The 13,125-nt window shown below is 38.8% G+C and overlaps 1 protein-coding gene across 1 annotated transcript in view; it reads left to right on the top strand.

The window, feature by feature from the left end:
• The window catches only part of GABRB3 (gamma-aminobutyric acid type A receptor subunit beta3), a 115,894-nt gene that overhangs the window by 69,211 nt on the left and 33,558 nt on the right, over positions 1–13,125 (top strand). Inside the window, exon 4 of the mRNA XM_058044586.1 lies at positions 9,801–10,021. Coding sequence (XP_057900569.1) covers positions 9,801–10,021 — 221 coding nt within the window. The remainder of the gene's footprint in view (positions 1–9,800; positions 10,022–13,125) is intronic.

Genomic DNA, 13,125 nt, shown 5'->3' with positions numbered 1-13,125 from the left:
TATTTTCAGGCACAGAATGAGCTTGTGTCCTACCTGAGTTTTATGAACTTTTGTCCTATGTTCCTTCTCAAGGATATAAAGCTTTTTATAATTTCACCCCTCTGTGATATATCCCCAAGCCAGATTTTCTTCTGCACCTGTTTAAGTTTCCTCTGTTCTTTAATTCAATCTCCTTCTTCAGTGACCTTCCTGGTCCTTACTTACAGCAGCTTTATCTGAATCTCATTTTTGCTGTAAAGACTTTGTGCAAAGTTTGTCCAGTTCCTAATGAGTCTAAACCCTCCATTCCTACACCACTGTCTGAAGCCAGCATGAAAAACACTGCTGGAGCAAGAGCTGAGGTAGATAGATGTTCAAGGATATAATTTTCATATTTGGGAGGTCACCTGGTCATCCTAGCTGAGCGACCCTGCAGAATACTAATCCCTACCTGAAAGCAATGATATATAATGTACCTTGCTCATGCTGATTTACACAGACACATTTTTTTCCACCCAAAGGCCTTTTCCCCTTTCCCAAAGGGGAAAATGATTTCTTGCCTCATAAATGCACTTCCTGCTTCTGAGATATTTGACAATAGTAGATGAAATAAATAAGTAATCAAGCAGTGGTTATAGGCTGTACCTGTGGGAAAGACAACTCAGTTTCTGTAAATAACTTGTCCCTGCCTGTGCTTCTGAATTTGAGGTATGTCTTTGAAATCAGTGTGTTCACCTAGCACAGATGTGTAAGAGGAATTTTTCTGTGAGTGCACATTGCTGGATCATGTCCCACTTCTCAGGCATTCGCATCCCCCAGGCTGCTCTCAATCCCTTCTCCATCCAGCCTGAATTTGTGCTTGGGTTTGCCCTGAGGCAGGTACAGGACTTTGCACTTGGTCTTATTGAACTTCATGGGGTTCATGTAAAGGGGAAAGTAATTATCTGCTACAGAATCAGTTTTGCTCTAAATATCCTAAGTAGACACAGATCCCTGACACATCTGCCTTTTCAGGCCATACTGTTTGTGGCTTAAGGAGTTAGGCATCATTGTAGTTTGAAACTCTCCTCCTTTTTCTTTTTACTATTCCACATTTTGATTCCCTTCCAAAGGTTTTTAGCAGATCTTTGCAGGATATTCAGATCCCATGCAAGAGGGGAGACTCTCCTCCAGCAGGATATTTCTCTATAAAATCACTCACAGCCTGATCTTTCAAGGACACTGCCAGAAAGCGATGCTCTCCTCCACTTCTTCCACAAGTCTCTGTACAGCAAGAAATATGTGTGGATGTTAAATATCGTGTATGCTTGCAATATTTCCTCTTGGGGGGGGGGGGGGGGGGATTGTCCATTTATTTATTTTGTGCTTTGCTGAGTTTCATGAGCATTGCTCTGTCACAGGGTGTTTGTCCTACCCTCTGTGATGAGTTGTGAGTAAATGCATGTTTTCCTTTTGACTTAACATGCATCCTAATTTTGTTGCTGTAAGATGCAGAGTTGGAATTAGCATTTCTGATGGAGTGAAAGGAAGATGTGAGAGAAGCTGGCAGTGTGAGTGACACATCTGAAGGGAAGGGAGGAGGCAGCGGAGGATAGTTCAGGGATCACCTTTGCCAGCCTCAGCCACCACGGATAAATCCCTTCCAGTTTGTTCCCTTGCTCTGAAATGAACAGATAAAAGCCTGGTACAAATGAACCACCCTCTTACAAACAGACAGCCACAGTGGCCAAGGTGTCTGTAGGGGCAGGGGATCCTCACGAAAGGCAGAGAGGCAGCGGGCAGCCAGGGCCCATCCCATCCCCAGCCCAGAGCAGGGCAGCTGGGGACACCAGGACAGCCCCAGCCCTGGTGTGGGCACCTCCCTGGGGCTGGGGACAGGTCATGGGCCCAGGGGTGGGCTGGGCTTGGCTGGCCCAGGGCAGCTGTGGAAACTGGAGAGCAGCCCTGCTGGAGCTGATGGAGCCACCGGGCCGACCTGGAGTCCTGGGCCCTTGGCTCGGGCAGGGTGTGGGGCTGCCCTCCAGGCCTGCTAATGAAAATACACAGATTGTGTTTCCAGTTTAGCATAGCTAAAGCATTTGATGGCTAATGTGTTCTTGCTCTCTTTCTCAAAGGGTGTTTTGTTCACTGTGTCTGTCTTGAATGGGTTTTCCTGTAAGAATATCTGCTGTTTCACATAATTGCAGACAGCAAATAGAACTTTGGGTGTCAGCCTTGGGGCTCCAGTGCCAGTGAGATTGGCTGGCTCCCATAGTCAGCAAATGGATAGGCTGGGAGATGAGAAAATTTAAGAAATTCTTCCCACAGTGGAGTAAATACTCCTTTTTTTTGTTTTTAACAAAAATATGTGGATGTGAACAAATACCTATTTTCATTCGACTGCATGTATCCATCAGCACTCTGTTCCTAAATATAGTTTTGAATTTTTTGTGGACTCTGGAGTGATTAAAAAAAAATATCTACAAGTGCCTTTACAATGGCTTTTTTACAATTCTGTGGTGAAAAAAACTGTAGACTTTTCAGCGTGAAACACTATTTACAGATTTTTTTTTAATGTTTTTCATGTTTAATCACAGCAAATAAGAGGGGCATGGAGCTATGTATTAATGGTCACAGTATTTAAAACACATCTGTGTATGCCCAACTTTAGGGTCTGTGCTAGAACATCTTGCAGACACTAAAAGAGTGCACGCATTCAATTATCTAAGAAGTGGGAAGGCCTGAATAAATATTACAAATAATATCAACTTACAGGGCTTTCTCAGAGAGCTTCTTTTCCTCCCAGATTTATATTGATAGTCCAAAAATTGCAAAGGAAATATATAAAATTGTGTATTTATGGAAAGAATAAAGTAGAAGTGTGAGAAGTCCTTCATTCTCTAAAACCTGGTATATCCCAAATTTTTAACCTCTCTTCATTCCTCCAAACTAAAACCAAAGTAAACCTACAGCTTTAAGATGATAGGGCAGTAGCTCATTTCTCCAACTCACTGGTGGCACATCCTGTAACTGTGTAGGAGGCACAATCCATTAGTTGTCAGTTCCCATCTCTCTAAGGTCAGCTGCCTCAGTTGTGGGAACCAGCTGACAGCTGATAGAAGTTGATTTTTTCCTTCCCTGTATGTTGTTAGCAGGATTTCAATTAGTGCAATTAAATGTACCTGTTTTTATGAGGTCTTGTTGGCATTAAAATGTGCTTCTTGAAACAAGTTCAGTGAATCACTTAGCCTGGCATTATTTTTCTTTTGTATATCTTTTTAAAGTGTATTTGATGGTATTTTTTGTGACTTGATCTCTTTGAGAGTTTTCAAGAATAGCAGCTATACATCTGGCATTTCTATTCTTCCTTCTCAGGAGTGACCTATCAGATATTGATTTTTTTGTTCTATCTGTCTATCAGTAAGTGGATTTTGATTGTAATTTATCACAAATTCTTTGGACACCTCTTCAGGGGTGTAGTGTAAGACCAGAATTGTTTGTTTTGCTAGCTTTCTGCTGTGGGTCAGAGAGCACTATACCCATCAGGTGTAAAGGTGTGTGTTAGTTTTCCTTTGATCAGTCCTTTGGGAATAGAAATTCCTGATTACTGAGAAGCCTGGGGTGTTGTAATACCTGTGACACTCTAAATCAGAAAAGGTATATTGAAGTATTCTCCCCCCATTCTCATCTGTCAGAGACTAAATAGCCCGGGCTGTCTTCCTGTTGTCTTATGTCCCTCAACTTAAATATTTGCAGGAACTTGTTTTTTCTCTATATTCACCTTCCAAAGCTCACCCAAAGCAATTGCTTTCTTGTCAGCTGGTGTCCTCTGATGTTGGGATGAGAGAACACCCAAGAGCAGGAAAGCATCCCCATCACTTTGGGGTGGGCAGAGGAGCAGAGAGAAAAGAGCTAGTACCCAGATTTTGAAGAGTGAGCTCCACTGGCCATGGCAGGAAGGTGCTGGGGGCAGTACCCCTCAGGGCGCCTGGTTGCTCCCTTCATTCCTGCTCAAAAGCTTCAATTCCACTGCAGTACCACCACCCGTGCCCGAAAAGCAGTGGAGGAGCTGCTTTGGCTGGTTGCTATGTCAACTGTGCTCTCTTTGCCTGCAGAAAGCCAAGTGCTGGTTGGTATGGCAACCCTCCTCGGAGCACCCAAGGATGCTCAATGGGAACAGGCTCTTTGGAGAAGGCACTGGGCTATCAGTGGAGGTGGGAGCTCTTGTGCCAAAGGGTATGAGCGGCAGGAAAGATCCATGCAATCACACATTTATTTGGAAAATTGTTTTGTAGAATCAAGTAGGTTCTTGGAGGCTAAATAATTCTTGTTTATAACACCATCCTTTTGTGTTTCAGTAGAAGAGGAAAACAGTAATGATAATTTTGTACAAAAGATACCAAAACAACATTGATATATGGAGGGTCACACTGAAATCAGCATGATTGAGCTGCTTTAGCATTTTCTTAATGGAAGAGTGTTGTAGCCACATGCTCGGGAAAATATATGCTATGTTTTCAACCTGTCAGTATTGTAGAGGTTTTGCATAATGTCAAAGAAAAGCCCAAATCAGGATCTTATAGGTGAGATAATCCTTTACTGTAACAGCAGGTAGGCCAAGAAACATTAGGAGAAGCAGCTTTGGTGGACTAGAGTGGACGAGTGTGTGTGTGTCTGTGTGCATGCTCAGGTCTCCCTCACTCAGGCTGCCCAGGAACTCCGTCTATTGCCAGAGACATTCTCATCAGGCAGTTCTCTTCTAAGAGACTTTACAGAAAAATAGACGTTGGTGGCTTTCTCCATTTTCTGGTGATTGAGTAAGAAACTGTATTGTTTGGACATTGGACAACCCAAAATGTCAACAAGTAAAATATAATGCAAAATTACAGGTTTCAGGCATTAGAACAGGCTGCCCAGGGAAGTGGTGGAATCACCATTTCTGGAAGTGTTCAAAAGGCCTGTAAATGTGGAATGTGGGGGCAAGGTTTGGTGCTGAAATATGGTGGTTAGTAGTTGGACTTAATGATCTTAGAGGTCTTTTCCAGCATTAATGATTCTATGATTGGAAATTCTTTCTATAGTAAATTTTTTCTTTAATATGAAAGTTGCTGAAGCAATTAGAAAATTTTGAATTCTGAGAGAAATGTTTATGTGATCATCTCAGTCAACTAGCATTGCTTGTAAATTCTGATTTCTTATGGTAAGCCTTTCTGAAAAAGTCTTTATTAAATTCATTTTAACTATGTGACTGAATGTGTGCATTAATCTATTGGTCAGGTCTCTTCTGTGTATGGTAGGGTAACAGATTTACAGATATGTTGTCAAAGCATAGGCTTCATGAGTTTGGCTTTGCAACTCACTTTGGGCTTATTGGGAAGAATATAATTCAATCATCAATGGTGCAGAAATAGCTCTTTATACTACAGGAGCCATATCTAATTTTTGAAATCATGTAGAAGGTGAGGGAAGAGACTTTGAAGTTATTAAAGAGACTAAGGCATGGATTTTCAATAAATATTTTTATCCAATGAATGAGTACTTACTTTATTAACTCATCAAAATTAAATAATCCAGAAACTGATGGTAATAATCACATTTGTCCTTTGGTCAAGAAAACAAGGATTTGAATTTACATCCAAATGTAAATTTAAATCAGGGAATTGCATTTCAGGTAGACACAAGGCTATCTTCTCAAGCAGTGAAATTGTTCATTTTGCACCACTTTTTCCAATATTTCCAATAATTTGCAGTATATTCTTTCATTTTGCATTAAGAATTTCTTTTGATTATTTGCCATATTACCAGTATTTCATCTTAAATATTAATTGCAGTGTTTATCTAGCAATCATTTTGAAGGAACTTATTTACAGATAATAGAAAACTTGTAACATCAGTGATTCATGATATAGTAAGACAGCAAACAGTGATAGTCAAATTTAGAGCATTATTGCTGCTATAATTATGTTAATTTTATTTTGATGAGCAAACTATATTTTCAAATTTTTCTTTCAATGTTATTGAGTGAAGGAGAGGAAAACTAGAGATAACAAGCCCTGTAATAGAAAACAGGTAATTGTTTCCTTTGCTATTACAGCTTATTAGTATTTTTCATTAATTGGTCTTACAGTCAGTGCATTAACTGTCTGAAGTGGCTTTTTAGGAGTGGGTTAGTTCTGTTTCCATGGTATGCTCAGTCCAAGAGGGACAAATATAATGTAGAAAATGCTTAAAATGTCTTTGTACATGGTTAGCACATACAATATTTATTAGTCTATAATTCTTGCTTAAGATAAAAAAAAATTAAAATCATAAGCAGTACATACAAAGACCATACACTATTTAAGTTGTGATATCAGCCTCTTTATTGTTGTATCTAAATGTCTTATCTTGATAATATCCAAAGTATCATCTACTATTTGAGGTTTTTAAATTGTGTTTTCCACTCCCCTTGACCAGAGAAAACTATATTGAAAGAACAGCTATCACATCTTTTTGTGTACCTTTTCTTACATTAGTGGCATTGTTGTTGTGCTAGAAATTCAAGGGTGCCCAGCACTGTCTTTTATCCTTGTAGGATGTTTCAGGGTCTTTAAATTCACAGAAGAAAGATTATGTTGCCTGTGCAGTCGAGCTTTTCCCGTTCTGAGGACATTTCACCTGTACTTGAGAAGCACTGGGTTTGTTGGCTGTCAGAGCTTTGAGTGATTTTGTTACCATGCTTGACCTGAAGCTTGTTATTACTGTGAGGATGTGGAGAGGTAAATGTTGAATGTTGCATTGTATTGTTTGGGGGAATAAAATATGTTTTATGGAGGTCTTTGCCTGCTGAGAAAATTGTCCACTGCTCTTTGCAGTAGCTAGAATTTCCTAAAGCTGGCAGCTCTGTGTCGTCTTTGACATACAATAGCACCCTAATGCAGTAGATCTAGTGGTATCAATCTCTTCTGGCTTTAGACATCTCCCCTCTTGACCTCCATATCAGAACTAGTCATCAGAAGCTCCCTAGAGGGAGCTGGCCCTTAATAAACTTTGTAGACTACTTACTGAGTGTTAAAAGTTCATTTTTTTCATTTACCTGAAATATCTAATTCATATTTTCCAGTCTACACTCAAACCATTTTTGTGTTTTCCTCTGGGGTCTAGACTAGGGAAAAACTTTCTTTATACATACCGAGTCTTGAAAATTAGTTAATCAAAGAATGAGAACTGATCCTTATGGGTTTTAAAAAGTCTATTTTCTGCAGATAGTGAGCGACTTGGTGGAGCCACCCCAAGGAACTGGCCTGTCCTGCTCATTTATCACTCCTTGTACAGCCAAGCAGTTTCAGTGCAGTTCTTATATAAGCTTGTTGCTCCCCTTTTTTTTGAGGGAATTGAGAAAGTGTGATGGTGGCCAAGCATGGTTCATATTAATTCTTTCTGTCATCATCTTCAGAGCAGGTGAGGCTGGCAGAGCCCCAATGTACAAAATGCAAATATAATCATAAACACGAATAGACATAGGGTTTTGAGGGTTTTTTAAAATTTAAAATTAAGATTATATAATAAGTAAACAGGGTTAATAGAGAAAGCACTAGTGAAATTTGTACCTGAGAAAATGTGTTTTGGAAGTCCTTTTTTCATTCAAGACACAGTAAATCTTGGATGTTTGATGGTTGTTTTGTTTCTGTGCATAATTTGTGAAGTTGTTCCCTGACATAGTAAATGTTACTTTAGAATAAAATGTCAGATAATTAGTGCTTGTATTGTTATGTATCTTTTATTTATCTAATTAATTACTCCATTCATTAGATGTTAACATATATTTTATCTTAAACCAAAGGAAAAAGAAAGCTGGCCTAAAACATTTTTTTTTCAGATGTACTGCTTCTCTTATATTTTGGTGCTGGCCAGGTAATTTCTTTCAATGCTATGCAGTACCCCCCCCCCTTTTCTTTATTTAATTGCTTCGTATTATTTTGTGCATATACTGTGCAATTACAAATAGTGAGCATAGTGAGCTTTGGGTGTACCGTTCTTGTGTCCAAAACTTTTAAAATCCCAAATTTCTTGACATCGCCGTGCAAACCATTATAGAAGCCAGCAAGTTTTGAATGTTAATTGAAACAAGCTTTAATTGAACAGAGCAAAACACAGCTGGTAGAGGATATTGGTTCTATAACATCAGTGTCAGAAAACTGATTGCAGAGAACTTGAGGAGGGAGGTGGCCTTTGTGACCTGGTAATGGGTGCGAGGCAGGTGTGCCCAGTGTCTCATGCACCTCATTCCCTGCTGAGCTGGGACCATCAGTCCCACTGAAGAAAGCTGCTGACAAAAAGGTTAGAGCTCATTCTCTTGAGCCGTCATGTCAGATTTGAGGTTTGAGGTATGAGATTCCTTCCAGGCAGTTCCACGTGGGCTCCTTTCTCCCATCACTGGGCTCTTTTGTTTTCAAAGGTCTCCTATTAGTTTCTTAAAATGGGAACAGCTTTTCCTTGATATCTATAATGATTTATTTTTCTAAGCAATTAAATTTGATTTCTTTAAGCCATAGCAGATCCCTCACTAAAGAGAATGAATCACTGAATCAAAAATGCAAAGTCTCTGAGTGTGAAAGGCAGGCTCAAGTTTCATATGATTTCAAGGAAAGACCATTGGGCTTGAGGGAAACAGGGCAGGAGCAGTGCCTGGAATTGGATTGTGTCCACATGAAACCCATTACAAGAATGGACCATTCCCAACAGCCGTGCTTGGAAAATTTGAGCATCCTTTTCCCAAACAAGCAGCAAGCCTGAGGGGTTTTGCATCACCAGCTTGTAGAACCAGATGCAAATGCAGGTATCCTGTGGCTTGCACACCTGCTGCTAAATATTTAAATGTGTTTGGAGATCACATAAATTTCTCAGTATTTTGTGAAGAATCTCATGAAGTGTTTTATTGTTTAGAGCACTTCTGTAATTTGAAAATCAGAGTTTTAATGGCCTGTACTTATGGTCTCATTTATTTAATGTGATTTATTTTTTCAGTTTTGCTGGTGCATAACTTTAAAATGTTCAGAGGCATTTTTTTTAATGTTTTGTAATACCATGAAGCTAATGAATGAGGCCTACCATCCAAGCCTTTCAAAGGATTTCAATATAGCATTATTACAATATGAAGAAATCAGGTTAGCAAATTCTGAAATGAAATTAAGAATATTTAAGTGGATGTTTTAAGCTGTTTCCATGTTTAGGCTTTTACATTAGTGATCACAGCTTGTAGAAGATACCATAAACCTTAAAACTGACAAAGTTATGAAAACCAAACATTGATATTAGTGAGACTTTAATACAATTTACTTTTATTCAAAGTATCAGTGTAATCTGTTGATGAGAAAATATTTGTGTTACTGCAAAATGCAGTCTCACACAAAGGCACATGTATAATCAACATACCTTCAGCTTATTTTTCAGGCAGAAATTTACATACTACTTCAAAATATTTTAAATGTTTTTCCATTTATTTGTCATTTTTAAAAATGGGGAAGATGGCAGTATTTACCCATGGTGTCATTTATCATTCCATAAATATGATCATTTTGGGCAGTTATCAGTAGAGCTACATGAAAGAAAAGCAGGAGCAGGACAAATGATACTGATACCTGCTCAATTATTTCACAGGAGTTGAAATGCCCCCTTAGTCTAGAGCGATACTTGAATGATATAAACTATTTATTAAGTGATACAAATATTTAATTTTTAATAAACATTTTAAAATATTAAATTTAATCAACAGCAGAATAAGCTATCAAGAGGGAAATTATTCTCCTAGTTACACAAAGTATGGTTGACTCTTGTACTTCTCTTTTTTTTTTCCTCACCAGGATTACACTTTGACTATGTATTTTCAACAGTACTGGAGAGATAAGAGGCTGGCTTATGCTGGCATACCTCTCAACCTCACACTTGATAACAGAGTGGCAGATCAGCTTTGGGTGCCTGACACTTACTTCTTGAACGACAAGAAATCATTTGTGCACGGCGTTACGGTGAAGAATCGAATGATTCGCCTCCACCCGGATGGAACGGTGCTTTACGGCCTCAGGTCTGTGCTCCACGATGGAGATTTCATCACTGCTGTTATGTGCTGTTGATGTTTGCTTCCTGGTACAAGGTTATTACAAACATTGGCCAGCTTATTATGTAACCTTCCCTGTAACTCTAAGAGATGCCAGTAGAAAACAAATGACACACTCGATGTTTCTTAATTTTGCCAGAAGCGCCTTCAGTCAGGTTTTATCTGTTTCTGTACAGTCACCATATCTGCAAAGCCCACTGGCTATAGGCAGCAGAAAGGCACATATTAATTGTAAACCTGAAAATCCTGTCCCAAATACAGGCAGTAAGACTGAATGTGGGTGCTTATGTTGTCTCTTGATTTGTTCATAGTCTATAAAAAAAACAGCCAGAAGTAGCCCTGGCTGGGGAGAGTCAGCCACAGCTAAGATCATGACCCAGTACTTTCAGTGATTTCTTCAAGCAGGAATCAGCACTGTAATTGCTACATTTCAAACCAGAGGTACAAAGTGACCTTACATTCTCTTACTTTCTACCTATTTTAGGTTTTACTTGTGTTTTCTTTCTTTTCTGCCATAACTTTTATGGTTAGAAATGCTGAAGTATCCCTCCCTTAGCAAACTTAAGTACACCAGCAAAAATCTTTACGGAAAACCCAGTAGTGTCAAAATCTTGCTTTCTTTGAACAGGTTTTTCATTTGCTCCAGTGGTTTAAACCAGAAAAACAAGTCTTTGCCAGTGAAGACTCCTTTTCCTTAGTTGGAAGTTTCTTGTATATTTTAGCAGAGATAATTACTCAAGATTGGTGCACATAGGTAGTGAAGGATTAAAAAGTCCCTAATATAGAAATGAAAGAGATTGGAAAAGTGGTGCAGATGTTTATATGTCCAGTATCAGTATTTTGCCTGCTTCTCTTTTTTATTGGTTGAACGTTTTACTTGACTTGGGTCTTGGCCCTCACCTTTTTAACTCCTATTACGTTATGGAGAATTGAATGAATCTTTCTAGACAAAATAGATAGACTCAGCTTAATATGAAACCTCAAAGAAGTTTAGAATGTTTTCTCTGTAATTAACCAGTTTTAGCAAAAGGAGGCTTTTGTTTTGCAAGGTATTGAGCCAGTATGGAATACAACAGGTTTAGGATGCTTTTCTCAAGTGGTTACATGTAAGAAAAAGTTATCTGAGATATACTTGTTTTTCTTCATGTCAAGAAATATCCCCACAGCAATATAATAAAAAAAAGTAAAGGAGATTAGAATTCTTGTGATCCTAGTAATATGTGGAAGTCTTTCTGTCACACTCTAAAAACATTTGGACCCATACAGGTGAGGATTATCTGTCATAAAGTAGAGTATTTGAATAAATTGGCTTCTTCTTCTGCAAAATGCCAGTGTCCACAGCAGATGCATTTCACATAACAGGATTTGCTCAGCAGGGCATTCACCAGTGGCTCATGTGTAGCACACTTCTTCCCTTTCCTTTTCTCTGGAAACATGTAATATCCAGGGTGAGATATCCATGATATGAAGCAGCTAAGTTACATAATGAAGAATTACTGTCTTACATTAAATCATGTCAAAATATAGACATTGTGATCAAAAGGAAGAAAATATCTGAGCCTTATCTCCGCTGATTTAAAGACCTGTGCTTTGTGTTGTTCCATCACTACCCTACTTCCTCTTTTATGGCTTCAGAGCATCCCAATGGCATTGAGCTCAAGCTGCAGTCCAGGAGCAATGTGGGTTGAGGCCAGAACTTGGAGTTTTATGTTCCACAAAGCACAGGGTCACTCAGAATAATAGGTGAAATTTTGGAGGGTTGCAACCAATTACAGGACATCCACAGAACAAAGCAGTTCCTCAACACAAATACAATTGAAAGTGATCCCAAGGCCACCCTGGATGTATGTTCTCTTCTGAACAATGTAGGATTTATCACACTTTTGAAGGACTTGACCTTCAGTCATCCAAGGTTCCTCTCTGCTTTAGAGAAAGCACTTTGCTGCTGCAGCAGAAGTCTGTGATAGTGGGGGAATGGAACAGTAGCTTTTTGAAGTTCAGCCCATTTCTGGGGAATTTTTTTCTTTGGCCAACACACTGAATTTGTTCTATCTTCTCCAGAACAATCTACAAGGAAAATGATGAAACAGTTGGGTATTTTTCCTTAAGAGACTATGGAGGAAGTAACTATTTTATAGTCAGGGGATCAAAAATAGAGTTTGACTGCTTGTGTGTTTCTCATGCATAAACCTCTTGTTTTTAGGCAGTACAGTGTTAGCCATTAAAAGTAAATGGAGCTGAGGAATATATGTATTTTATCCAAAAGGACTCACATAATTATTACCCATATTTGAAACGTTATAGATGTTTGCAGGGTGAAGAAGTTAGTTGTGATGAGTCAGACAAGGCAACCATGCTTACTTCTATTCTCTTTGGATGAATGTATTTCTGTATCAAGAAAGTAAACAGGACTCTGACCTAGCCACATATGAAGTATCTAAATTGCCTAGACTGATTCATACTGTAAAAGTTTTGGGGACATAAAATATCCTTCTCTCGGTTATATAGGCAGCACCTCACAGCCCATCACAGATGGGGTTCATATACAACATAGCAGTATAATCTGAGCCCAGAAAAGGATAAGAGAATCTATATTCGGAGGAAAGAAAACCAGAGTATGAAACTATAAAAAATTAAAAACATTTCCTTTGTGTGTTGCTTTGACCCAATTTGTATGTGTGCCTGTCTCTGTGTCCCGCTTCATCTTTGTCTGGCTCGTAATCATTCCTCTGTCACTGCCATGATGATGAGTTCTTGAAACCTTGTTGTCTTGTGTCAGGCACCATCCTCTCCCATAAAAAAACTGCTTTTCCTGGGAGCATGCACAAGCCTGAGCCATTCATATTTGCTTTTGGTGTGTATTTGTTCAAGTTAAATTTTATTGCTTGAATGTTCATTCAGGAGGGACCTCTGAGTACTAAACTTACTTTGAAAAAATGAGGTAAATTTGTTTCTGTCTATTTGTGGCTGTATCTTCTTTTCTAGTTCATTTTTCTGTAGTGTAAAAAATTTTCTTGAGCAAGAATGTGCAGTTTCTGCTACTGGAACTTGTGATGCTAACCCCTAGAGTA

Source organism: Melospiza georgiana, chromosome 2, assembly GCF_028018845.1.
Source record: "Melospiza georgiana isolate bMelGeo1 chromosome 2, bMelGeo1.pri, whole genome shotgun sequence".
NCBI lineage: Eukaryota > Metazoa > Chordata > Aves > Passeriformes > Passerellidae > Melospiza > Melospiza georgiana.
The sequence above is the reverse complement of the archived record's forward strand: the minus strand, read 5'-3'. Positions and strand labels throughout refer to the sequence as shown.